The 26,037-nt window shown below is 38.4% G+C and overlaps 1 protein-coding gene across 2 annotated transcripts; it reads left to right on the top strand.

The window, feature by feature from the left end:
• Positions 1-10,076: 10,076 nt before the first annotated feature.
• On the top strand, positions 10,077-25,344 carry LOX (lysyl oxidase). Of its 2 annotated transcripts, XM_068535764.1 has the most exons (7): positions 10,077-11,089; positions 11,442-11,550; positions 12,673-12,810; positions 14,479-14,635; positions 18,023-18,118; positions 18,482-18,597; positions 21,753-25,344. In XM_068535764.1, the coding sequence occupies exons 1-7, from the start codon at positions 10,468-10,470 to the stop codon at positions 21,757-21,759; spliced, it is 1,245 nt and encodes a 414-aa protein (XP_068391865.1). In that variant the 5' UTR covers positions 10,077-10,467; the 3' UTR covers positions 21,760-25,344. The 2 variants fall into 2 exon arrangements, with proteins under 2 accessions (XP_068391865.1, XP_068391866.1); XM_068535765.1 differs by lacking the exon at positions 21,753-25,344 and having other exon boundaries at positions 18,482-18,601.
• The last annotated feature ends 693 nt before the right edge of the window (positions 25,345-26,037 follow it).

Below are 26,037 nucleotides of genomic sequence, written 5' to 3'. Positions count from 1 at the left end.
CAGTATGGACTATGTGAGGGTGGGCATGGGTCAATGAATGTGGGGAAATTGGCTAGGAAGTTATTGACTAAGAGAGAGATAATTGGTGACTTTGTTAGGGGTGTTTGAAATGGAGATGGGGAAAAGCAGAAATGTTAAAAGAGGTCCAATGGACCATATTCTAAAATGGATTGGATGTTGGGGTAAAGGACAGGGTGACCTGAGGGATGACTCCCAGGTTTCTGGACTAGCCATCTGGGGTTATGGTTACTAAGATAGAGGAGAATAAAGAAAAAATTTGCTGCAGAAAAATAATCAGTTTGGGACATGTTATATTATATATTAAAAGTATTGGACTAGACATATATGTATATTAATGCATTATTAACATTAATTTAAAAATCATTTCCTTTCTATCCATGATTAAACAAACTTTCATATATACAAATACTACTCCTGATTCCTCTTATGCAACTCTTTTATTGATTCTGTGATGGGTTAAATTTATTTAATAAGTAAATAAAATACTTTATACTTTCTTTTTGATTTTTGATTATGATTTTTTATGAATCACCATAATTAGTTTAGAAGTATTAATATTTTATATTAATTAATAGGTGAATATTTTTGGTATCTTATTATTTCCAATATTGTGGGTATGTGAAATGAATTATTCATGTTCTTTTCAATAGATTTTTTATGGACAAAATTGTTTTCCCCAATAAATTGACTCATTCACAGATAGAATAAAGTATGTACCAGATATGTTTCTGAGACAAAGGTACAGTTGAATGTATCTGTATGAGTGAGCCCAGCTGAAAACAGAATAACCACTCAGCTGACCCAAAGGGTTGTGAAATAATACTATGTGTATTATTTTGAGGCACCAGGTTTTGAGATGATTTGTTACATAGCAATAGTTAGCAGATATGGTACTATTTTTTCATTACCTACCCTCTAAAATTGTTCATATACAATCATTCCTTGTGATCATATAGAATCATTCCTTGTTGTTCTCTTATTTACATCCATCAGGTTTCTTTCACAGTCTCTTATTATTCTCCTCCTTAAATCTTAACTAAAACAAAGTTTTAAAGAGGATATAAAGTCAATTTATAAAATCTACTGTGTTTCTATAAACTAGCAACAAACAATAAGAAAATTAAGTTTAAATATTTTCATTATAATAATTGCAAAACACATAAAATACTTATAAATTTAACAAAAGAGATGCAAAGTTTCTACACTGAAAATTACAAAACACTGCTGAAAGAAATTAAAGACCTGAATAAGTGGAGTGTATACCATGTTCATGGACTGGAAGACTCATATTGTTAAAGTATAAATTGTCCCCAAACTGATATATAGATTCAGTGAAGCTTCAATCAGAATTCCAGCAGTTTTTTGGGCAGAAATTGTCAGGCTGTTTCTAAAATGTATATGGAAATGCAAAGAACCAAAAACAGTCAAAATATTTTTGGAGGACTTTCACTATCTGATTGCAAGACTTAGTATAAAGCTATAATAATCATGACAATGTGGTAATGACATGAGAATAAACATGTTAGTAAAAAAGCATAGGAAGTCCAGAAATAGATCTGCACATAGAGGCAAACTGATTTTTGACAAAGGTGCAAAGGGGTGTCTTGGAGAAATAGTCTTTTCAACAAATTTTGCTGAATCAACTGGATATCCATATGAAGAAAACCTCAACGCCTGCCTCATACTATACTCAAAAGTATTTTAAAATGGATCATAGGCCTAAACATAAAGCTAAAATTATAAAACTTCTGGAAGAAAATCTTGTCAATTTGGGTTAGAAAAAGATTTCTTAGGATACAAAAGGAAAATAAATCGATCATCTGGATTTTATCAAAACTACAAACTCCTGTTCTTCAAAAGACATTAAGAAAATGAAAAGGTAAGCCCATGGATGGAGAAAATATTTGTAATACATTTGTCTCACATAAGTTTTGTTTCCAGAATGTATAAAAAATGCTTACACCTTAATAAGAATATAAGAAAAAAATTGGGCAAAAAATTGAATATATATTTCACAAATGTATAGCACACAAAAAAGTATCACATGAAAGTAATGCTTAAAATCATAAATCATTAAGGAAATGCAAATTAAAATAACAATCAAATACCACTTCACACCCAATGGCTAAAATGGAAAAAGACTGAAATATCAGGGGTTGGCAAGGATGTGGAACACCGGAATCTCTGTATGCGGCTGGTGTGAACGTAAAATAATACAACTACTTATAAAAAGATTTGATAGTTTCTTATAAAAGTAGACACATACCTAACTCTAAAGATGCAGCAATTCTACCCCTAAGTATTTACCAAAAATAAATAAAAAATACATCCACTGAATAACTTGTAGATGAATACTCATAGCAGCTTTATTCATAATAGCTCTAGTCTGGAAAACAAACAAGCAAATAAACAAATTATGGTATGTTCATAGCATGAAACACTACTCATTATGAAAGATAAATGAACTGCAGATTGAGCGACAACATGGATGAATCTTAGACATGCTGAGCAAAAGAACAGACACAAACGGATATCTGCTGTATAATTCCTACTTACATGAAGTCCTAGAGCAGATAAAACTAATCTAGGTGAAAAAAAATCAGATCTGTGGTTTCCTGGGGCAGGGGTGGGGTGGGCTCATGGGGACTTCATGGAATGATGGAAATAGTCTATATCCTGATTGTGGTGCTGATTACAAAGACATATGCATTTGTTAAAACTCATCAAACTGTGTACTTGCAAGTTATACATCTTATTTTATGTAAATTATAGTTAAATAAAGCTGACTTATTTTTTAAAGAATCTTCTTGCCTCAAAGTAACAAAACAGGCACTTTAAAAATTAAATAATGTCTCTTTTTCCATGTTTAGAGAAAACTTCTTTCTGCATAATTGTTTATATACAAATAGTCTTGTTGACTTTTAAATTGTAATGTCCAAGCACCAAGCATTAACAACAGTTATCATCTACTTACTGCCTAATGTAAGCTAGATTCTCTGCCATATACTTACAAATGTTTCATCCTCACAACAATTCCTGCAAGATAAGTCTTATTATCTTTATTTTTGGTTGAGAAACCTGAGTCTCAGAATAGTTAATTCGTCCAAGAACTCCCTGTTAGTAAATAGTAGAGGTAATAGTTATCCAAGGACTGTCTGTCTCCATCAACCAGTTATCCCAAAGCCATTTACCCTTAGGCACTAGGTAAATAGTCATTGCTAGTCATTTAATTGACCTGACCACAATCTCCTTCAGTGAGTCACTAAGCCTAATTTTCCAATAATTAAAACAAAGAAAGAAAATGAAAGAGACTATTACTTACCTTTATTCTACTTCACGTGGCAAGAGTAATATAGTGTTTATAACAGGATAAAACCTGAGGTTCAAGATCTAGTTTTGTCCATTTTTAACTGAGCTTGTTGCTTAATCTATCTAAGCTTCTGTTTTCTATTCATAAAATGGAAGTATTAATAACCAGCTCACAGGGTTGTTGTGAGAATAAAATGAGGTAATACATTTAAGCACTTTACACTGTGCCAGAAGCATTGCAAATGACAAGAAATAGAAATGCTTATTGTTAATGAGAGGACCGGTAGTGTCCTTTAAAGAGAGTGATTAAGTTGCTTATTTTTATTACTATTCATTTCCTTATTATTTCCTTCTTCTACTGAGAATCCATTTAGCAAGTTTGAAAAGGCCCTGTGTATTCAACTCATTATTTGGTCATGAGAGATTCCTTCGTCACGGATCATTTTGAGGTTGTATACATTCATTTACAAGTTTCACTTAATATTCATTTAATATTTTCATTTAGTCAATTAATTTAATGTTTTCAAATATGCCATTGTATCATAGGCTCTTGTATTAATTATTTGCAAAAACTTATATAGACTGTTGAGAATAAAGTATAAGAGATGTGTCACTGGCAGAAAAGCCTGTCTTGTTCCCATAAGTAGCCCAGAATAGTGGCCAAACTGTTCAGTGCCATTATGTGATCTATAGGAGACAGAGTTCCCACAGACTTTATGAGCTTCAATTTTTCTCTTTTTATCTGCCCCTTTCTGGAAGGGATGGCTGTAATCCATGAAATAGCTGAAAAGTAGGAAAAGAAAATACATAGAAGCCAAAGAAACCCATGTTTACAACAATGTACTAACTATATAACTAACTGGACCTGCTTTAAAAGACTCTCATAGCTTTAAGAGCCATGATATAAAAGTCTTTGATTCTTTGCTTAAGGTGCTATATAATCAAGAAGAAGTGAGATGGTGAAATAAGCAATTTTCTAATAATAACAGAAAGAGAAAGAACAATGATTCTCAAAGCTCATCTCGAGCAACAATTAGTAAACAGGTTTTCACCTCTAGAGTCCTAACAAAATCTTTCTTCACTCCGTCTCTACTCCAAACATCCATAACACCCTCAAATGTTCTGAGAACTACTGTCTTACAGGAGAGAGAGAAAAAAATACAACTCCATATAATTTGCAATAGGTTGTTAGTAATCTGTGGTCTTAGTCCTCCTGGACACTAAATGAAGGCAGGGCACTTTGGGTTAAGTTAAAGCAGAGGGAAGACAATCTGATGGTGGACTGCAGTCATAGCATGTGACAAGTAGATGGGGACACCTTAGTTAAGCATAAATGTTCTCCTGACCTCTATCCCACCATCTCAGAGGATCATATCCAGGTTGTATTAAATAACTTTTAGGGTTCTGAGACAGTGAAGCTGAATCCAGGAAGAGCTGAGAAGCAGCAAATAAGGCAGGACATGAACCAAAGGACACACTTCATTATATCAATTAAAAACAAGAATGACCCTAGTACAACTCATGGCATGAAGAACAGTGGATTATTTGTCATGGACAGTCCATCACGTCCAATCGAATCACTTGGACTTCATTTGTAGGCAGTTTTGCCAAAAATAAGGCTGACCCCTTATTTTTGTGGTCATTGTAACAAAATTACTTTGAACTCTGATTAACTGAATTTCAAAGACTCATTCTCCTATCATAACTTCACCCCTTCTCATCTTCCCATTTTGTTATAGTGACTAACATTATTCACTTAATCACATATGAATATGCATTAAAGACACTAGAAAAAAATACTTTTCCATTCCCTAGGGTTAAGCTCCACTTTTCCATTCCCTAGGTAGCCCAAGGGGATAAGTAACCAAACAAGATATATTTAAAATTCATTATTTCTGGAATTCTTCTATCCGGTCTGTTTACAGTTTTTTTTTCATTTCAGCCTTGACACAGAGACAAGTGTGTACCAACAGTCCACTTTTTATATTTGAGTGAGTACCTGGAAGTGGTATGTGGCAGAAGATAAGAACGAGGTGAGGGCTTCCCTGGTGGTGCAGTGGTTGAGAATCTGCCTGCCAATGCAGGGGACATGGGTTCGAGCCCTGGTCTGGGAAGATCCCACATGCCGCGGAGCAACTGGGCCCATGAGCCACAAGTACTGAGCCTGCGCGTCTGGAGCCTCTGCTCTGCAACAAGAGAGGCTGCGATAGTGAGAGGCCCACGCACTGCAATGAAGAGTGGACCCTGCTCGCTGCAACTAGAGAAAGCCCTCGCACAGAAACGAAGACCCAACACAGCTAAAAATAAAAAAAAAAAAAAAAAAAAATGAACGAGGTGAAGGGAACACAAGCACATTGTTAACTTCAAAACTAACTTGCTCTTCTCCTCCATTTTACCCTAAGTAAGATGATTTCTGGTTTAAAGACTTCTGGTTCACGCTGTACTCCTTTCTAAATTACCTACAAAAATGTGCTTAGTGTCTTCATTCACCTCTCAATTCATCTCCCTTGTGTTGGATATCATGCCTACCTTTTTTCTCAATCATTTCTCACTTACACATCTCCAACTTCCCACTTTCTTTGTTGGTTTTATTCTCTGTGATGTTTTCAAACTGCATGGCACCAAAGCACATATGAACATTAGTCTACCAATGAACGACATTTGTATGAGCTTCCTGAACCCCAAACTAAAGAATCTGTGCTCAACCCAGAGTCCTTCCACCAAGGCATTAGTGTTCTGGCTTTCTGTGTAACTCTACTTTCCATTTATATGAATTATCCCACATATATGAATACAGTTTACAAATATCAGAACAGTCTTATAGCAACTTTCACTTTTTAAAAAAATTTTTTAAAATATTTATTTATTTATTTATTCTTGGCTGCGTTGGGTCTTCGTTGCTGTCCACGGGCTTTCTCTAGTTGTGGCGAGCGGGGCTACTCTTCGTTGCGGTGCGTGGGCTTCTCATTGCGGTGACTTCTCTTGTTGCGAAGCACGGGCTCTAGGCACACGGGCTTCAGTAGTTGTGGCATGTGGGCTCAGTAGTTGTGGCTCGCGGGCTCTAGCGTGCAGGCTCAGTGGTGGCGCATGGGCTTAGTTGTTTCGTGGCATGTGGGATCTTCCTGGACCAGGGCTTGAACCCGTGTCCTCTGTGTTGGCAGGCGGATTCTTAACCACTGCACCACCAGGGAAGTCCCAACAACTTTCACTTCTTAAGCAATGTGACAGACACTGCAGTTTAAATTCTTGATATCAATATTCTAGAACCTTGAAAAAAATAGCGTCATTCCATCTCTTTTCCTCTTATGCTATATACTGTAGAATTGTCAACAAAAGAAGATCTCAGAGTCAAAGTGGAATCAGCTATGGATCTTACTAAAGCTAAAAGCAAAGGTATCTTGATGTAGCTGCAGTTATTATTGTCATTATTCATGATTATTTCAGTGTTGAGTAGAAGGAACTGTAGTTTCTCCAATTTTGTGAATAATAGCTTTGTCATTGAACAGAAGGCACAATGTGTGGCTAGACTGTCTCTTGTAGGGGTTGCAAACACTTTCATTTGTCCCCAATGTGCTAGCCACATGTTGTTTTCAGCTGGCTGAGTCGTAAGGCAGAGAGAGTTTAGAGAAAGGGCAAGAGAAAGAAAAGCAACTAAACATCTCATTAGGAAGTAAAACAAAGGGTAATGTGTTTTCCCCCCTAAAGTAGTGTTGTGTGTTTAAAAGAAAATATATAGTGCACACATTACTATTCTAGTTATTTTATTCTGACAAGAAATTTTTAAGTCTGTTGGAGCAAATTTGAAAAAAATGATGAACTTCATTCAGCCATAAATTTTGATAATGAGTTAATCAATTGACGTTCATTGAGTGCCCAGGTGTGCAAATCACCATTACGGTATACTACACTTCACAGTATAACTGTATTCAAGAAATATTTGTAAAACAAATGTACACTGAATTTCTGATGGGAAATATGTAAAAAGGGAAAATGGCAGTCTGCACACTCTCACACATAAAATACATCCAAAGCTTTAAAGTCCAACTAAAGGAGTTATTCAATTAAATATTAATAATCATAATGAAACATTATAGTGAATGAATTGAAAGTAACTGGAGTTACTTGGCTATTCACAAAAATCAGTGATTTTAAAAGAGGGAAAATACTTTAGAAAGGATTTGAGTTAATCCTTGAATCCTACATAAAACTAAGAGCCAGGGAAAGTAAGTCAGCTGTCCAAAGATACACAGCTTTTTTATGTAAACACCAGGATTGGAAGCAAGAGTATTTTATCCAAGATCCAGGAAAAATTTTCTACCCTCCCATTAAGGGACACTCTGGTCTGCCACTCTGACAGTCTGAACTCCATAACAGAGGTCTTCCCTCAGCAATGTGTGGTCAAGCCCTAGCAGTTGTGGGCTTCTCTTTCCTGGCGAATGAGCTCTTCACGGGTGAACACAGAACATTTTTCTGATGAGAGATAATTACACTCTCTCCCTTCCTGATTCTCCTATAATTTGGCCCATCCATCCAAATTATATACACCTGCTTCTTCTTTTTACTCCTTCTCTTAGTGCGTTTGGGGAATTGAGTAGTTTAAGTTCTGCCGCAAGTCTATAACATGATAGCTAGAGATGTCTCTGAACTTCATACAGAGGGATAGCACTGCTGACCTGCCATCATCCATGGGATTTGCACTTGAATTTTTATCTTCAACATTTAAGTAAGAGATCTGGCAATCCATAGGCAAGCTTCCACCTGACACCCGTTTGTGATCAAGGATGGTGTGTGGACATGGCAGATCAAATCTAACTTGACTCAGTAAAAGCAAAACGCATCACCTTGGGTTCAAAATCATGAGATCTGATTACCTGAGAGAACCAGCCAACCCTCACCTTAGTGTCAGTCAGGGTTCTTGAGTGGTAAACAACAGAAATTGATTCTGACCACATTAAGCCACAAAGGAATGCAGTGGAAAAATGGAAGGAAAAGCTGAAGAACCAAGGTACTGGCCTAAGACACCTTAAGGGGGATCTGTGTAGCAACAACTCACAGAAACTTTCTTTACTAGCGGGAAGAGAGGGCTCCCACATTTCTGACCTTTGTGTACTTCTGCTCAAGATTTGAATTCTAGGGAGATGGTTTGATTAGCCATGCTTGAGTCTAATGACCACCGCTTGAAGTGGGGGCAGTCTCATGAATGCTCAGTCAGTCCCACCATGCAACTGGGTAGGGGAAGTTTCCAAAAGGAAAATACAGTCGTTCTGACCAGAAAACAAGTGAAATGTGTGTTGGGCAGTCAAATCAGCAGAGGTCCACAACACAACCCAAATGTGGTGGTTAATCATCAAGAGACAGAGACCAACAGTGATAGGTGAATATTGAAGTGTATCTAGACAACGGCCCAATCAATGATGAGTCCAATTAAAAGGTTAATAAAACCTGGTTCCGACTGTAGTGTTAAATCAAGCCGTTAAATATTTTTCTTTGAAATGCTTCCAGCACTGCCCAAACCCTGAGTGGCATGTGAACAACTCGTCCATTAAGCATCCCTTTCCAGTCAGAATTACCTACCTCCTACCCACATCCTCCTACACATTCTCCTCTGGCCACTCCCATTCCCTTCTCTTTACCAAAATCTGAAACCCAAGGCTGTTTCTTTTTTTTTTTTTTTAACATCTTTATTGGAGTATAATTGCTTTACAATGGTGTGTTAGTTTCTGCTTTATAACAAAGTGAATCAGTTATACATATACATATGTTCCCATATCTCTTCCCTCTTGCATCTCCCTCCCTCCCACCCTCCCTATCCCATCCCTCTAGGTGGTCACAAAGCACAAAGCTGATCTCCCTGTGCTATGCGGTTTCTTCATCAACCTCTTTGTTTAGCTTGGAAGATCAATCAAACACCAAAGGATTCTTTACTGACTTTTCAACATTTAACAAATGGTTATTTAAGTTTTTTTTTTTAATCCAAAGTCAAACCTCCTTATTAAACATATAAAGAGAAAAAAATCAGATGAAATGCATATTTGAAACTGCCTTCTGAGTGCTAAGGCAGACTTGCTCTAGCCCCCTTTACTGAAACTTCCTGAGAGACACTGTGGAAATGAAAGATGGTTCTTCACTTCCACTTAAAGCACAATTCAGGCCGGCATTTTGAAAGAGACAGGTTTATTCATCACTTCAGCGTTAGCTGGCTTTGTTCCCTGTAAAATTTTACTTTTGGTTATTAAAATATTCACTGGAGGAAATAAATTTGTAACCCATTTCTCATATTACCTACACACAGAAAAACAAAATTTGATATCTTGGGGTTTATTTGCTGAAGGCGCTTCCCATAAAAGCGACGCGTGTGCATTGGGAAATTTGTGTGGTTAACTCCTTATGGATAAGTTAGTCACAATCATTCCTCCGCCCACCCCTCCCCCCTTCCCCCATCCCCGACTCTCGCCCCCAGCACCCTCCCCACCTCCCGACTTCCCGCCTCTGCAGGGCTGGTGACCTAATAGCATTTTTCTTCGTGCATATTTTGGCGTCGCCCCATGGCCTGGCTGGCTTTGCCTGTCTGAGTCTTTTGAAATTCCTGCATGTTCGCCCCAGATTAAGCCGAGTGTGTCTCAGGATGTGTGTTCCGTTTTGTTCTTTCCCCTTAACGCTCCCTGTGCAACGTGTCTGGGGGGAGGAGGACAAGACGGGGAGGGGAGGGAGGGGCAGAGGCGAGGAGCTGTCCGCCTTGCACGTTTCCAATCACATTACGTGAACAAATAGCGGAGGGGCGGCCGGGCCAGAACGGCTTGTGTAACTTTGCAAATGTGCCAGAAAGTTTAAAATCTCTCCTCCTTCCTTCACTCCAGACACTGCCCGTTCGCCGGGGCCGCCACGCCGCTCCCCGTCGCCTTCCAGAAGGACTGAGAAAGAGGAGAGAGGCGAGTGCCACGTCCCAGCAGCCGCCTTTACTGGAGAGGGTCTGCAGCCCACCCTTGGCACTGCTTGGTGGGGACTGAGATACACGCGAGCCCAGTCCGCCTCCCTAGTTGAAGATTTCTCCCTCCCTCGCGTGATTTGAGCCCCGTCTTTTTTTTTTTTCTCCGAGCTACGTCCTCCCGGAGCGGGGACAATCCAGCAAAGGGAGCGATGCGCTACGCCTGGACCGCACTCCTGCTCGGGCCGCTGCAGCTCTGCGCACTCGTGCACTGCGCCCCGCCGTCCGCCGGCCACCAGCAGCCCCCGCGCGACCAGCCGCCGGCTCCGGGCGCCTGGCGCCAGAAGATCCAATGGGAGAACAACGGGCAGGTGTTCAGCTTGCTGAGCCTGGGCGCGCAGTACCAGCCACAGCGCCGACGGGACCCGGGCGCCACCGCCCCGGGCGCCGCCAACGCCACCGCCCCGCAGCTGCGCACGCCAATCTTGCTGCTCCGCAACAACCGCACCGTGGCGGCGCGGGCGCGGACGGCCGGCTCGTCCGGAGCCGCAGCTGGCCGCCCCAGGCCCGCCGCCCGCCACTGGTTCCAAGCTGGCTACTCGATGTCTGGGGCCCAGCGCACCGGTAACCAGACGGCGCCAGGAGAGCTCCCGGCGCTCAGTAACCTGCGGCCGCCCAACCGCGTGGACGTGGACGGCATGGTGGGCGACGACCCGTACAACCCCTACAAGTACACCGACGACAACCCCTATTACAACTACTACGACACGTACGAAAGGCCCAGGCCTGGGAGCAGGTACCGGCCCGGATATGGCACCGGCTACTTCCAGTATGGTAAGCACCCCCAAGTCGCCGGAAACACCCGCGCACCCTTTCCCCAACTCTGTGGCTCCCCGACGTGGCTGCCTGGGCGCGGCAGGCCTCAGTCCATGCAGATCCCATCCCTCCCCCTGCTCCTGCAGAGGCAGCCCTGGAATCTGGTGCAAACCGCGCGCCTGGCCCCTCCTGCTTTCTTTCCACATTGCTTTGCAGCCCTGGGCGTCCCCATTCTTCTGCTAGCCGCAGCCCTACAACCGCAGTCCGGCTGGGTGAAGGGTGAGGAGTAAGGGACCTGGAGGGACCCGGAGCCAGGGTGAGGGCCGCTGAGTTGTCTCACTGTTTTGCCTATCGCCTGGCTGACGTTTAGGTCTTCCGGACCTGGTGCCTGACCCCTACTACATCCAGGCGTCCACGTACGTGCAAAAGACGGCCATGTACAACCTGAGATGCGCTGCGGAGGAAAACTGCTTGGCCAGGTACCCGCTGAATCTCCTCGGCCCAGCTCCTCCGTCTTGGTTCGGGGGGTGCTGCTCAAGTGCCTGGCTCTGACCACTCTTGTTCCGTGCAGACAAGAGCTGGGAAGTGGAACGTGTTCTCCTGAGCATGCTGACCTGGATGGAGAGTTAATTGTGAAGATTTCTGTGGGTTCTGACTTTCAAACTGTGGCACAAGTCAGGGAGATGAAACAAACCCTTATCCTGAAGAGTGTGTGTGTGTGTGTGTGTGTGTGTGTGTGTGTGTGGAGCGGGGGTGGGGGGGGGATGTCTCCTATTCTTTTTCCAAGATCCTTAAACTCTGGAGCCAACTGTTTCCAATAAGGTTTTATTAAACTACTATAACGTGGAAAAAATACTGTAATGGAAGAGCTTGTCAATACCCCTTTAAAAGATTGGGAGCCACTTTGCCAGTACGGCGCCCCTTATTGGGCGTCGTAGTTTTCTTCTTTTATTTGAAGCCACAATTAACTTAGTTATTTTGGTATTACTTCAGCCAGAATAAGAGCATGAGCAAGAGCTTTGTTTTTGCATTAGTCCTAAAATAAAATCTTAGCAATTTGGGGAATGGAATTCCCTGAGTTTGCTGCTGGGAAACCAGCAGAGGGAGCAAAAGATGATTTGATAAGACGCATAAAAATATTTTGTAATGTAAAATAAGGTCATCAATAGTATTTAAATATATATATTCACACAAGATAAATAAGAAAAAAAATATTTTGTAAATTTCTTCCACTTCCTTTATAACTGTCCAGCTAAAAGAAGAGAAGAAATCCAAGCTCATCATCTTCATTCTTGAGTCTTGCACCACACACCATTGCATTCCCTATGATATTACTACAGTAATGCCGTTGTTTTAAAGATAGTTACTAAATTATTTATCTAATCTGGGAATACTCTTTTATTAGAGTTACTTCCCCACTTTACATCTTAGTTAACTGTTTAAGAAAAAAATGTATGCAAAATGCCCTGGTCTCTTGGAACTGATAGCCTAGTTGGGGGAAGAGGGTAGTGACCATTATAGAATGGAAAGGTTTTGCTTGTAATTTTGTCTTTAGTTAATATTCTGTGAAAATAATAATGTTTCTGTTTTCAAAATCACAGCTCAGCATACAGGGCAGATGTCAGAGATTATGATCACAGGGTGCTGCTAAGATTTCCCCAAAGAGTGAAAAACCAAGGGACATCAGATTTCTTACCAAGCCGACCGAGATATTCCTGGGAATGGCACAGTTGTCACCAGTAAGTGGATGGGCCTCTTGGGTACTTTTGAGTTGCTTTTTCATTTTACAGGTGATTCTTTTTTTTTTTTTTTTTTTTTTAAATAAGGGTGAATTCTAATTATATATTTAGTTGTTTAATTAATTGTCTGTCTCCCACTGGACTGTAACTCCACACGGGCGGGGTCCATATGGGTTTTTTTTTTTTTTTAAATTAATTATTTATTTATTTATTTTTGGCTGTGTTGGGTCTTCGTTTCTGTGCAAGGGCTTTCTCCAGTTGCAGAGAGCGGGGGCCACTCTTAATCGCGGTGCACGGGCCTCTCACTATCGCGGCCTCTCTTGTTGTGGAGCACAGGCTCCAGATGCTCAGGCTCAGTAGTTGTGGCTCACGGGCCTAGTTGCTCCGCGGCATGTGGGATCTTCCCAGACCAGGGCTCGAACCCGTGTCCCCTGCATTGGCAGGCAGATTCTCAACCACTGTGCCACCAGGGAAGCCCTACAGGTGATTCTTGATATGACAAATTCTTACACAAAGGGAGAAAATTGCTGTTATTTACACTTAGAATTTCTCTCTATGTAATTTGACATAATCAAGGAAATCTATCTTTAAGATAATACGTCAACTACTATATCCTGTTATCTTTTAAACTGGAAACTCCAAGCCCAGCTTATTAAAACTGTTGATAGGATGCAGCAATTAGCTTCACTAGAATTTTATCCCAATACACTACAGGTAAGAGTTCTAAAAAAGCCTATTACAGTCAAGATCATCTACAGTTAGGTAGCATTTCATAGCGTTTAATAAAGATCACACATTATGAAAAGGATTCCGATACCGTTCTCAAAGAAAGATGGAGATGATTTACTTCATGAACTGAGAAGGGCCTACCTCAATCTTTTAAAAGGCCTGTATCAACCCCAAGGTAGTTGCTTGTTTTATCCTAAATTTAAATATTTTCACATAAGGTAATTCTATAGTTTGACTTGGTAACTTGCCTAGGTGTTTATTGCCAGGAAATCCTGTTTTGTGCCCTTAAACTTTCTATAGTTCAAGCCATTTCTTCTTGTTCTTTCCTTATGTGAGAAGATGAACAGCTCCGCACCTTCACTTTAATGAAAGGAGGAGAATAGATGTGAGCACCTAATTTCCTGATAAAATAGAATTATTTCTAAATAAAAGTTTATACTAGTTAAATAATAATGGTGGATAAAACATGCCTTTATTTCTCCTTTGCATTTTAGTAAGGATTTTAAATGTGTGAGAACACAGTTTTTTAAAATTTCACAGAAACCTCCCAAGAGACAAGTGCCCTTCTTTTTTGGAATGAAGCATCGGTAGTGGCAGCCAAAGGAGATATACTAGAGAACATATGGCAAGTTTCACTTAAACAAAGATAATTTACTATCTATCTCTATTTAATATTCAAAGATAAAACAGGGTGAAATAGAAAAGCAAAATACTCAAAGTAGATCTTTTTTTCCTAGTAGCAGAGTTAAAGCCTTACAATTTTGATAGATTTTTTGTCCTGGAAAAAAAATCTAGCATGAATCTACCTTTAAGAAGATCAACTTGATCTCAATTCTGATGTGAAAACAAGTGCGGGAAGCAGTGGGGATGTCATCTAGAATCCTCGTTGCTTTCTCTGTATGTTACTGACCACTGTCTCTGTGTTGTGTGGGACATTAGACATTACCACAGCATGGATGAATTCAGCCACTATGACCTGCTTGATGCCAGCACCCAGAGGAGAGTGGCTGAAGGCCACAAAGCAAGTTTCTGTCTTGAGGACACGTCCTGTGACTACGGCTACCATAGGCGATTTGCATGTACTGCACACACACAGGTAGGATGGTAACCTGGAATCAAGAACCCACAGGCTTGAGAGAGAAAACAGTCTTCTATTTTCTTTCCTGCAGCCTGTCTTTGTAAAAAAACTATTTTATTTAGGGGGTCATCTAGTCCATATGGTAAATTATTGGGAAAAGGAAAGAGATGGCTTGATGATCCAAAATTACTTTTAAAGTATTTCATCATCACAGAAAGTCAGCGTGCCTACCTGTTATGTTCTACAGTGAAAAGCAGTAGTTTATTATCTGAAAAAATCCTAATGGTTTCCAGTTTCTGCACTCATTCTGTATTCTTTAACTTGATTGGTAAGCAATTGTAGAAAAGATATCTCTGTTTTGTCACCTGCAAAACTATTCCTCCCTCTACCTATTAAACTAAAAATAGAATGGTGATTGGGATTAGCAAAAGGCCAGAAAATAAGTTTCTTAAAAAGTACTTTTAAAAATGTCTCTTTTAATCATCTGAAGAAGAGCAGAAGAACACAGTTTCTTTCTCCATGCATATATATTTAAACCTACAGTATAATTGATGTCAGATGTCCTTTGGATGGATTTTTAAAAAGAGTGCTGTCCTAAGCAGTTTGTATGTCTTATAATGGGAAAATGTGTGTCATTTAAAAGCTGTGCCAGTATTTCCATAAGAAACCCTAATTTGTAAAAGGACATTATAATTTTACTCCAGCGGAAATCTTGGCAGGGAGTAGTGAATGTACATAACTCAGGGCACAAAAGGATCAGCAGCTGGCATCTTGGGAAGCAAATTCCAGGGCTGTGGCAGGAAGCTTTCTGGTGACCTAAATGTTATCGTTGCTTCTTTGTCTCAGCTTAGAACATCATAGCAATTGGAGGGGTAAGGCTTCAATTCCTCCCGCCCTGGGGCAGCACTTAGTCTTTAAGCAAAAGAGATGTAACCTACCCACACATTACACATATGTGTATATAGAGGTCCCCTTTTCACTCAGTGATCTCCAAGTCCCCCAGCACCCGGCCTGTGCAGCGGACCTGGAGTTTATTCTCTTCCTTTAGACAAAGAGGCACTCTGGACAGCTCACTGCTGAAATATTTGAATCTAAGACTATAGGTGTTTATAGCATATGAGTCCCCCAGCTCCGTGGGGGGTGACCCTACTTCTTTTTATGTGGTAGCTTTCTTTTTTTTTTAACATCTTTATTGGAGTATAATTGCTTTACAATGGTGTGTTAGTTTCTGTTTATAAGGAAGTGAATCAGCTAGGTAGCTTTCTTGTTAATTATCCTCTGTTTGTGTCCTATTTAACCATTATTCACTAGGTCTTACACTACAAATGACTAATGTATTTGTGTTTTCCACTAGACTGGTGTTTCTTGAACATGGGCTTCATTTAAAGGGAAAAAAAAATTCTCACAAAGTCCCAGTACTGACTTAGATTAGTTGTATTATAAAGTTTTTAAATGTATCCAAAAGTAATACTAGATGTGACTTCTTTACATTTATACTTTCATATAAGTTCTTAGATAACAAATTTACATATTAAATATATATGAAACTGGAAAGTTACATTAACCTCATTAATTTATGTAACAAACAGTTATGTTTTGCTAAAACCAAATAGTTAATCTCTACAGCCTTGGCTAAGGTTCTACATTTTTTTAAAAGTTTTAAAAGTTTGAATACAGGAAATGCCTGTTTGCTTACTGCCCTGAAAAACTCTTTTGTTTGCCAGTTCCAATAATCAAAGCTTATACTTAAATTCTGCCACTTGAGTAAGGTAGAGTGGCAATTTCAGCATTCTTTAAAGCTCTTTTGTTCACTTGAAGGTAAGATAAGCATTGTAGCATTATTTAAATGAGTCTTAAATGGGCATCTAATCCAGTGAATCCCTTACAGTGCCATGAAGGTGGTGGTGGCAGTAGTAGTAGTAGTAGTAGTAGCAACAATGATAGCTAACACTTACTGAATATATATTATGTGCCAGAATCAGAATTATGTGCTGGAAATCAGAAACGGAAAATTCTTCATAATATATTTACTACTCAACATAAGGTTAACGAATGATCACAAGTTGGTATGGACCAAAGTGGGAAAATGGTTGTCACTGCTGTGGCAAAGGTACTTTTTGAGTTTGGCCTATCTGTACTATTGTGTGCTGTATGAGAGCACAATTCTCCCCCATTCTTCCCAAATCAAACCACAGGCAAACCAGCACTGGTAGAACACGCTTTAGATGATTCTGCCATCTCTCTGGTGACCAAGGTGATCTTAAGCACCAAACAATTTTGGGTGCTGAAATTAAATCGTGGTATTGAGTTTAAATGATTCTAGCCTATACTTTTTCATTCATTTTGACTACTATTAGGCTGCAAATACGACAGTTAACACGTCTGATGAAGAACCAGTGGAATCAAGAATATACCTATGGACTCCAATTTGAGCAAATTTCACCAGGCTATAACTTTCTGGAGAGCAAGGACCATATCTTAGTGGTGTTTTTCTCTTCTCAGCCTGTAGAAGGCACTCATTTACTTATGGAAGTGAATATCTTTGCAAGTAGAGTTGATGTGGCAATCATCCCTTTAATACAACAAAATATTCAACGATGATGTGAAAAAGAACATAGTGTGGTGGTTACAATCAGGGACCCTGGACCCCAAATGCTTAAACTCAAAACCAGCTCAGCCATTAACTAGCTGTATATTCTTGGGTGAGCTATTTGACCTTATAGTGCCTCAGTTCCTTTATTTGTAAAATGGGTTAATACTACCTCCTGCCTCGTGTAGTTGTGAGAATTAAATTTATATATTTAACATGTTTAATTGATCCTGGCATATAATACATACTTCATAAGTGTTAACTATTCAAAAATGCAATATAGACTCTGTCCTTGTGGAGCTTACAATCTCTAGTTAGATATATTCTTATATAGTATGATTTTAATATAGAGGAGAGAAGGATAAATACCATAAAATCTATACACAGAGTATCTTGGGTATTCAGAGTATAGGAAGGTAATTTCCAAGAAGAGAAATTGGAGAGAGTTCCACTGATAACAAGATATTTGAGTCAAGTTGATTATTACATGGCCTTTATTCCTAAACTGGTAGTATTCAAGAATTTTGGTAGAGGCCTATTTTGTCACTTAAGATTGTACTTATCACTAGTGATTTATGACAATTTTAAGAAGCGAGATGTACTACTACTTATATTAGTCCTGTATTTTTTTTAGCTGGAGGTGCTATAAGGCTGAGTAATATATACTTCTCAAAGGAGATGCAATATAAAGTATAGTTTTATGTCAAACTCTTGTAAGTACTAACTTAAAATTTAATTTGCAAATAATAAGCATATTCTTTAGCACATTCTAGCCATATACCATCTTTTTAATTTTTGCATTTTATTTGTTTCAGGGGCTGAGTCCTGGCTGCTATGATACCTATAATGCAGACATAGACTGCCAGTGGATTGATATTACAGATGTAAAACCCGGAAACTATATTCTAAAGGTAGAGACCTTTGAATATGATATGTACCCATAATTTATTTCAGTTGCAACTCATGGGCCTCTTCTCTGGATTCCAATGTTAAATAATCATGGTCCTTCAAGCAATTATACATCTTCCAGAAGTACTTCTAAACCAACCTAGCTATATTTTAAAAATTCTTATTTGAAAGAACTTCAGGGAAAAATATACAGCCTCCTTCGATAACTTCTCCAGAGTTGAACCACGTGCCTAACTTACACCCCCTCCCTGCTTGATTTAGTTGGAGCACATTGCCTCCGTTCTAGCCCTGTGAAAATAGGAAGAAATTAACCAGTAAACACTGTTGATCAAATCTGAAACACAGATGATGCTTGTGTTGCCTAGGTCAGTGTGAACCCCAGCTACCTGGTGCCTGAGTCAGACTATACCAACAATGTCGTCCGCTGTGAGATTCGCTACACAGGACATCATGCGTATGCCTCGGGCTGCACAATTTCACCGTGAGTCCTATTTGCCTAGCTAAGTAATTCTCCTGACAATGAGCTTTAGTTCATTGATAGGCATTATACACGTCTGTTTTCACTACTACTGCAGCTTCCTTGTAAAATAGACCAAAGGTAGAAAACGGTAGAGTCTGTACTATGACATAATTAGAGCTGATCTTTTTTTGATAATGCTAGAGAATGGAGGAGGGGATGTACTCAGGTTTTTATCACCCTGAAACTTAGCTTTTAAGACAAGACACAGAACACACTGTTTACCCTCAAAGCCTGTGGCAGCTGAGTCTGTAAAATATGCAATATGCAGGGTGGATAACCTTGTGGGAGCCCAGAGAGTTGGCTTTCCTGCCTCTTCCCCATAGTCCATGAAGGAGCCCTGAAGAAATTCCTAGAGTTCTTCAAAGTACACTTTGAAAGTGACTGTCTTAAAGTATGCAGCTGAAGAGGTCAGACCACCTGTTCTGTAGAAATCAAGATTTCACATATTTGAGTTCTACAAACACAAGTAATAGGGAAATACCCTGCAAAAGGTGGGCTGTATGGAAGTGCCTGCATAATTTTCCTAGTCCCGAAACCCTTCTTTGAATGAAATCTTAGAAGGAATCCCAGCACGTAAATATTGCAGGTGTGGTGCTTTGATGAGAGGAATTAAAGGGTAGTTTTGCGTTCTTGTCTCTCTGTCCCACCCTGACCCCTTAAGCACTGCCTGCTCTAGTGATGCTGGGTTATAGATTCTAACTACATATGCCACCTGTGAGTGATACCTTCCCAACAGAAGAACATCATTAGAGTGATACTGAACACATGTCAGCTTTGCTGTGACGTGAGAGGCACCAGTCAGTGCCCATGGATCATGCAGAAAGGTGTCATAACAGAGCTACACTAGAAACTTAAAATTTATAGAAATTTCTCCCTGCTACACAAACCAGGACAGTGGTTGCTGCAGATGAACCTGTAGTTTGTGGGCTTTCCAAAGTACAGATAAACCTATCTGGTTGTGCATATTTTGCCCACTACTGGGGATCCTAGCCAGAAGGAAGGTGGAGCTTAAAGTGGATTGGGCTACATTCACCTTGGAGGGGAGCCTTTTCCTTATTTCCATAGAGGAGCAAAGCCTGTGCTTTTTAAGTGTCATCATAGCATTAGAGACAGATGTAGTCTATGACAGCAAAGGTGTAGCACTGAAAGAAGATTATCAAATATATTCTGAACATGCCTAAAATACAGAAAACCTGGCTGTTTGTGGCCCATATTGTGTGGAGCTGATCACCGTATAACTGAAAATCCCCAGAAGAGAAGTAACTTAAAGTAAAATAATTTAAAATAAGTGGATTAATTTCTCTTAATTTTTATAATTCCTTAATTTATTCACTCATTATGTATTCATTGGCACTTTCATTTTTGATACAATATGAAAATTCCATGGTGGGGGGTAAAATAAAATGCAGTCAAAACAGGATGACCTCTGCTACAATAAGCTAAGTGACTCTCAGGTACAACTGCTGCCCTCCCGTGAGGAAAAGGTCTGGTGAGGTGATTCTGTTGTTGTATAGAAGGTGTCTTGCTTGTCATCAGTAGAATCCATTGAATTGGATATTGCTAGATATTTAGAACAAATAAAAATTATTTTGTTCCAGCATAGTTTCTTTCTCTTTTTTTAGCCACTTGTCACTGACTATAAATTGCAAGAGTGGTTGATGTAAAATTTTAATGAGCAATATTGATCAGATGAAAATATGAAAAAATGAAAGGACCCATAGGTAGTGATTTATAATAAAATAACGAGCTCATACTTCTCTACGAGTGGAAAATCATGGGAGAAGTACAGAAACCTTGACTTGCGAAAGAAACCCTCACCTTTAGAATGATGCTCACCTCTTATATTTTGACTTTCACTTTCGCCTCCCTTGGTAGGGGTCAGAGTTCAGAGGAAGGCGAAATTTTCTCTGGCTGAGATTCAGGAGTGGCTTTAGGACAGCATTTGAATTGGGCCTTGAGGGCTGAGGAGGACTGCACTGGAGAGAGTTAAGGAAGGGCATGCTGGGAGGAGTCAACATCACCTGCAACTGCATGGCAAGAAGAAATTGCAGGGCATGTTTGGAAAAGCAAGTCTTCTAGTCTGGCTAAGGCATAAGTTTCATGGGCAAAAAGAATGGAAAATTTGGGACCAGATCAAAGCGAGCACTGAAGAGCAAGCTAAAAAGTTTGAACTTCATCCTGGTGGCCACGGGGAGTCTTTGAAGTTTCTTGAGCAAGGTGTGTATCTTGCCTAAAGCCATGTGGTCAGTCCGTGGCTCTGCAAGCAAGTGTGTGTGTGATTCCCTTGGTAACGTTATTGTAATTTTTTTTTAACTCTTAAAGACACATCATCTCTTAGTTCACTGATCGTTTTTCATGCTAATCAAATATTTGAGAGCATTCTATTGGTGTGTAAAAACCACCCAGTAAGAAAGTGTGTGCCTTTGATGTGTCCTATCTCCCTCATTTTCCTCACTGTAAAGCCAACGTATGAACCAGGTGACTCTGTGGCCCAGTTCAATTCTAAGATACCATGATTAAGTTCTTTTTTCATAGAAATGACTATTTGGAAACTGATGGTTTATGATTTGGACTAAGTGATTCTTATTTCATTTACGTGGGGATCTATGATCACAACATAAATACAATATTAGATTTATTGGCTTTGACCCAGTCTCGGCCTGTTAATGTAACATTCTACATCCAGAACCATGCTGGGAAAGGACTAATGCAGGACAGTGCAGAGGTCATGAACCTGCTTCTTAGTGGACATGCCACACTTGCTGCATGGAGTGAACTCACCTAGCCAGGTCTGCTGTTCCTATAAATCCTGCTTTAGCCTTGATTGTTTCAGAGGATGTTTCTTTTAACTCTAAACATCAAGTTTGTAGGTATCAGGCATACAATTTCTGCTACTGACATAGTCACTTTCTTCAAATCAGTATTAAAATAATGTATTAATGGATAATTTCAGAAGGTGACTATCGCTTTGGTGGAGGGAAATTGCTATCTATCCATCTATCTGTATACACACACACACACACATATTTTAAAAAGGTGACTTTAAACTTCTCTACTATACTCATTCAGAGTATTATCAGGTTAATAACTTGTCTTATTTTGTTTTCTTAATCTAGGTATTAGAAAGCAAGCCAAAACTTCCAATGGATAAATCAGTACCTGGTGTTCTGAAGTGGGAAAAAATAGATTAACTTCAGTAGGATTCATGTATTTTGAAAGAGAGAACAGAAAACAACAAAGGAATTTTTGTTTGGACTGTTTTGTAACAAAGCACATAACTGGATTTTGAACATTTAAATCGGCATTATTTGGGAAATTTTTAATATTATCATTCACATTACTTTGTGAATTAACGCAGTGTTTCAAGTCTGTAATTGCACACTTGGCTCTTTCAAAGAAATCCAAATTTCTTATGCTCCTTCTGAAATTATAGTGTAAAACGAAAAAAAATATTTCAATGAATGAAGTCAAAATTATTTTAAACTGAGAATTTTCTAAAGTTCTGAAACTTTAGTGAACCATAATAATAACTGGCTTTATATATGTCCTAGCATAGATTACTTTAGAAATGAGGCTCCTACTGTTTAAATAGATATGGACACATTTGGTGCTGAGGAAGGAACAAACACATTACCATTGGTGTCAAGAAATATTACTATATAGCAGAGAAATGGCAATATATGTATTCAGATAGTTACACCCTATATAAAATTTATGTTTACATTTTAAAATTAGTAGATAAACTCCTTTCTTTCTGTCAAGTGTAAAATTTCATTCTGACTTAAGTCAGCTTTTGTTTTGGAATGAATTAAGTAATTGAGCTGCCCAACTCCTGTCTGACCTTTGTTGATGCTCCCCTCTATTCTTTAGTTTTCCTACGGGCAGAGACCTTTTAATTGGCATTCTTAAAATTACTGTTCTGGGGACTGCTATACATAGGACAGCTATGTCAATGGGAAGTCATTCTGATGATAGATGTAATACATCCAGAGATAGTATGCATTTAAGTATATTAAACTATTAGCCAAAAAAGTGTCCTTGCTTACATGAAAATCATTCAAACAAGTCCCCCAAACCACAACTGTCTCTAAAATACTTAGAAATATTAATGAAAAACACCTTAGGATTTTCAACTTTTCTACATTTTTTAAATGATCAGCTTTAAAAAGAATAAGACTGAAAAATTTTAAATTATCCAGAATAAATGACAATGTATATGGATACAAGAACAGTATCCTAGGTCATCCAGGAATCAGTCATACATGTTTTTTTTGTGTGTGTCTGAAATATAATACAAATTAGCGAAGCGCATAGCATTATATACTTGAGATGTTGGTGAATAAGGAAAAAAAAACACAACTTTCTGCAAAACCAAGGACTGTGTTGCATGAGACAGCTGTGATTTTATTTTAAACTGTGAAACCATGTGCCACAACAGAATTTGGAGAATTTCTATTTTTCCGAGATTCAAAAGGTACAGAAAGAAATCAAATTACACTTTTAAGTTAGTGGTGCTTAAGCAGAAGTTTTCCTCCTTTAACCAGTATTAAAATCTCAAGCAAGGTATTTCCAGTGCCAGGACACATTAGGTAGAATTTAAAAGTGAGTTGGCATCCCTGCATTATATGTCATAGAGTTGTAATGTCAACACCAGCTACAAATAACCGTTCTGCACTCAACGAGTACCTAGCAAGGCAAGAGGGGCTAGAGATGGACAGTAATCAAGGGCAGATAGAGTGGGCCACATGATCCTCATCTGCCAGGGCACACACTTACCAAGAGACAATACAGACAGCTTGATAGAGACCCAGAACTTCCACTGAGCTAGTATCTGAGCTATGGAATAGCTTCTTTGATGTACCTCTTTGCCTTAAATTGCTTTTAGTTTTAAGATTGTAGAATGATCCTTTTAAATTGTAATCTTTTCTAACAGAGATATTTTAATATACTTGCTTTTTTAAAAACAAAAACTACTGTCAGTATTAATACTGAGCCAGACTGGCATCTACAGATTTAAGACCTATCATTTCATTAAGATTCTTACCCCTGTACTAAAAACTAGCTAATATCATGGCCTTTGGATACATATGAGAAGATGTATTTACTATCATTCCATGGGCCTTCCATCTATCTGTACATCTATCATCATTTAAAGGCCTAATATACACTAGGCACTCACATGCTAGGCATTGGGATATGAAAATGATTGTCCCTAACCTCAATAAGTATTTGAAATGTCATTATTACCCATGAGGTTCAGCTTATTTCATTTTTAACATCATAAGTACATGTCTAAAAAATTTCTGTTTTAAGCACTATTGTTTTTCATGACCATATTTTATTTAAAAAAAGTTAAAAATGAATAGATATATGCATGTATGTGTTACTAATAGTTAAAACTATGTTTCTAATCCCTGAAGTGTCTGCCTTTTAAATATAACACATACTATTTCATTGATTTTAGAACAAAAAGTTTCGATTAAGAGGCTAAAGATTCTCACTTATTCCTTATATAAATATTCCTCCCCACCCCTAAACACTCCCAAATAACTCACAAGTATTGATTTAACACTCACTATTTGTGAACCTCAAGGAATCTCTTCTCTGAATAACCACCAAGACCCACAGATAATGATTACCTGGTAAAATTTATCCATTAATAAAATAAAAAATATAATCCAGTCTTACCAAACTCTAAATAAAAAATCTTTTAAACAGGAAGTAGAAACGATACAAATAATGTTGAGTACTGAAAAGAGACTGGTTTTTAAACTAATAAGAACTGTGAAAAAGTTGGCTAAATGGGAAGATAACTTAGTGAGTCTTCACATGCCATATTAGGGGCCTCATAATTATTCAGACCACAGTCTGTATTAAAGATGTCTTGACCTTTGAGGCTAGGATTCAGTCTCGCAACAGTACCATAACACACAAACACATAACTTGCCTATTTCCAGGAAATCTTTATATTTTTACATAATGACTTTATTCACAATTGCTATCATCTAATTATTCACTAGGCATTATTTTTAATAATGAACAATTTTTTTTTTCTCCTTGACCTCATAGGAGATAATCATAACTCATAAACGTTCCCAATACTTAGATTGTAGAGGAAATGCAGTTCACTAAAATTATCATGGTACTAAGAATTTATCTTTACCAAATTTGTTAAAATATTGAATTTCTGGTCAGAAGATATTTTGTTTTAAAAATAGCTTGTTTTGATAGTAACAGTATAACTGATAAGTAAAAATTACCCTTTTCTGTATTTTTTATGTTTAGAATTCATATTCGCAACCAATAGCCATATTTCATTCCCAGCTACCAAAAGTCCTGGGCCACTTTTGAACACTTAAAGCATTTCATTTATCCTTCTAGCCAAAATGGTGCTGAATTATTTCAACTTGAATGTAAAATGTGTTGTCTTAGCTCACAGGATATAAACATTTAATATATAACTGCTTGCTATGAACTGAGTAACATGTGATTTGGTATTGTAATGTTTTTAATGAAGTTTTAGTTTCTCCCAAATTTTTCAGGAATTCTAGTTGTAAAACATTTTTAACTTTTTTGAAGAGCTCTTATTTTAAATGCCCAGACACTGGCTTTATATTCTTCTTTACACTCTCACATTCTTTTATTATATGCCTACACTATGATTGCAAGATTATGTAAAAATGCCTTGAATAAATGATTTCAAGTGTCTAGAGTGGTCATTTATTGTTACATATAAATAAATGATATGAATTTCACTTTCGATTAAGATCTTAAAGCCATGTGTATGGTTGGTGGTTTTGCTTAATTGCCTTTTGTATTAACAAATTGTTTAACAAGCTCACATGACTTGAAACTTGTCTGTGATGGATAAAAATCTAGCTGATGTTTTAAAAAGAAACTATCATACATGAACAGATTCTAACTTTTGTTATCATTACCAACCACTTCCAAGGATGCAGGGCAAGCATTGTAAGAATAACCACTCTCTATTTTGATTAGCATTTCTTAGAAATATACAAGAGCATATATACACCCAGGGGACACATCCAGCTCTAGATACAAATTATTTATATGAAGAAAAACATTGCTATCATAGTAATCCTTATTTAAACATTTACCAGATTAGCCTGGAAGCTGGTAACCTGAGAGGACGAACAGGCCCCAAACTGTGGGCAAGTGTTTCGGGAGGACAATTTGAAAAATTAACCCACGAACAATTCACCTTTAAGGAGCTCTTGAGGTAAAGTAGACGTAGGCTTGTGTCTGGCAATTTTCAGATTTGACATTAGCAGGACATTAGTGACACTGGAAACCACCAATTTCCTGCTTTCCTCACCTGCTCAAGGCAAAATATGTTATTAGTGTTAAAGATGTTTACCTTTCATCAGTGTTGAGTTTCAG

The sequence above is a fragment of the Eschrichtius robustus genome, chromosome 2 (assembly GCF_028021215.1).
Source record: "Eschrichtius robustus isolate mEscRob2 chromosome 2, mEscRob2.pri, whole genome shotgun sequence".
Lineage (NCBI taxonomy): Eukaryota > Metazoa > Chordata > Mammalia > Artiodactyla > Eschrichtiidae > Eschrichtius > Eschrichtius robustus.
The sequence above is the reverse complement of the archived record's forward strand: the minus strand, read 5'-3'. Positions and strand labels throughout refer to the sequence as shown.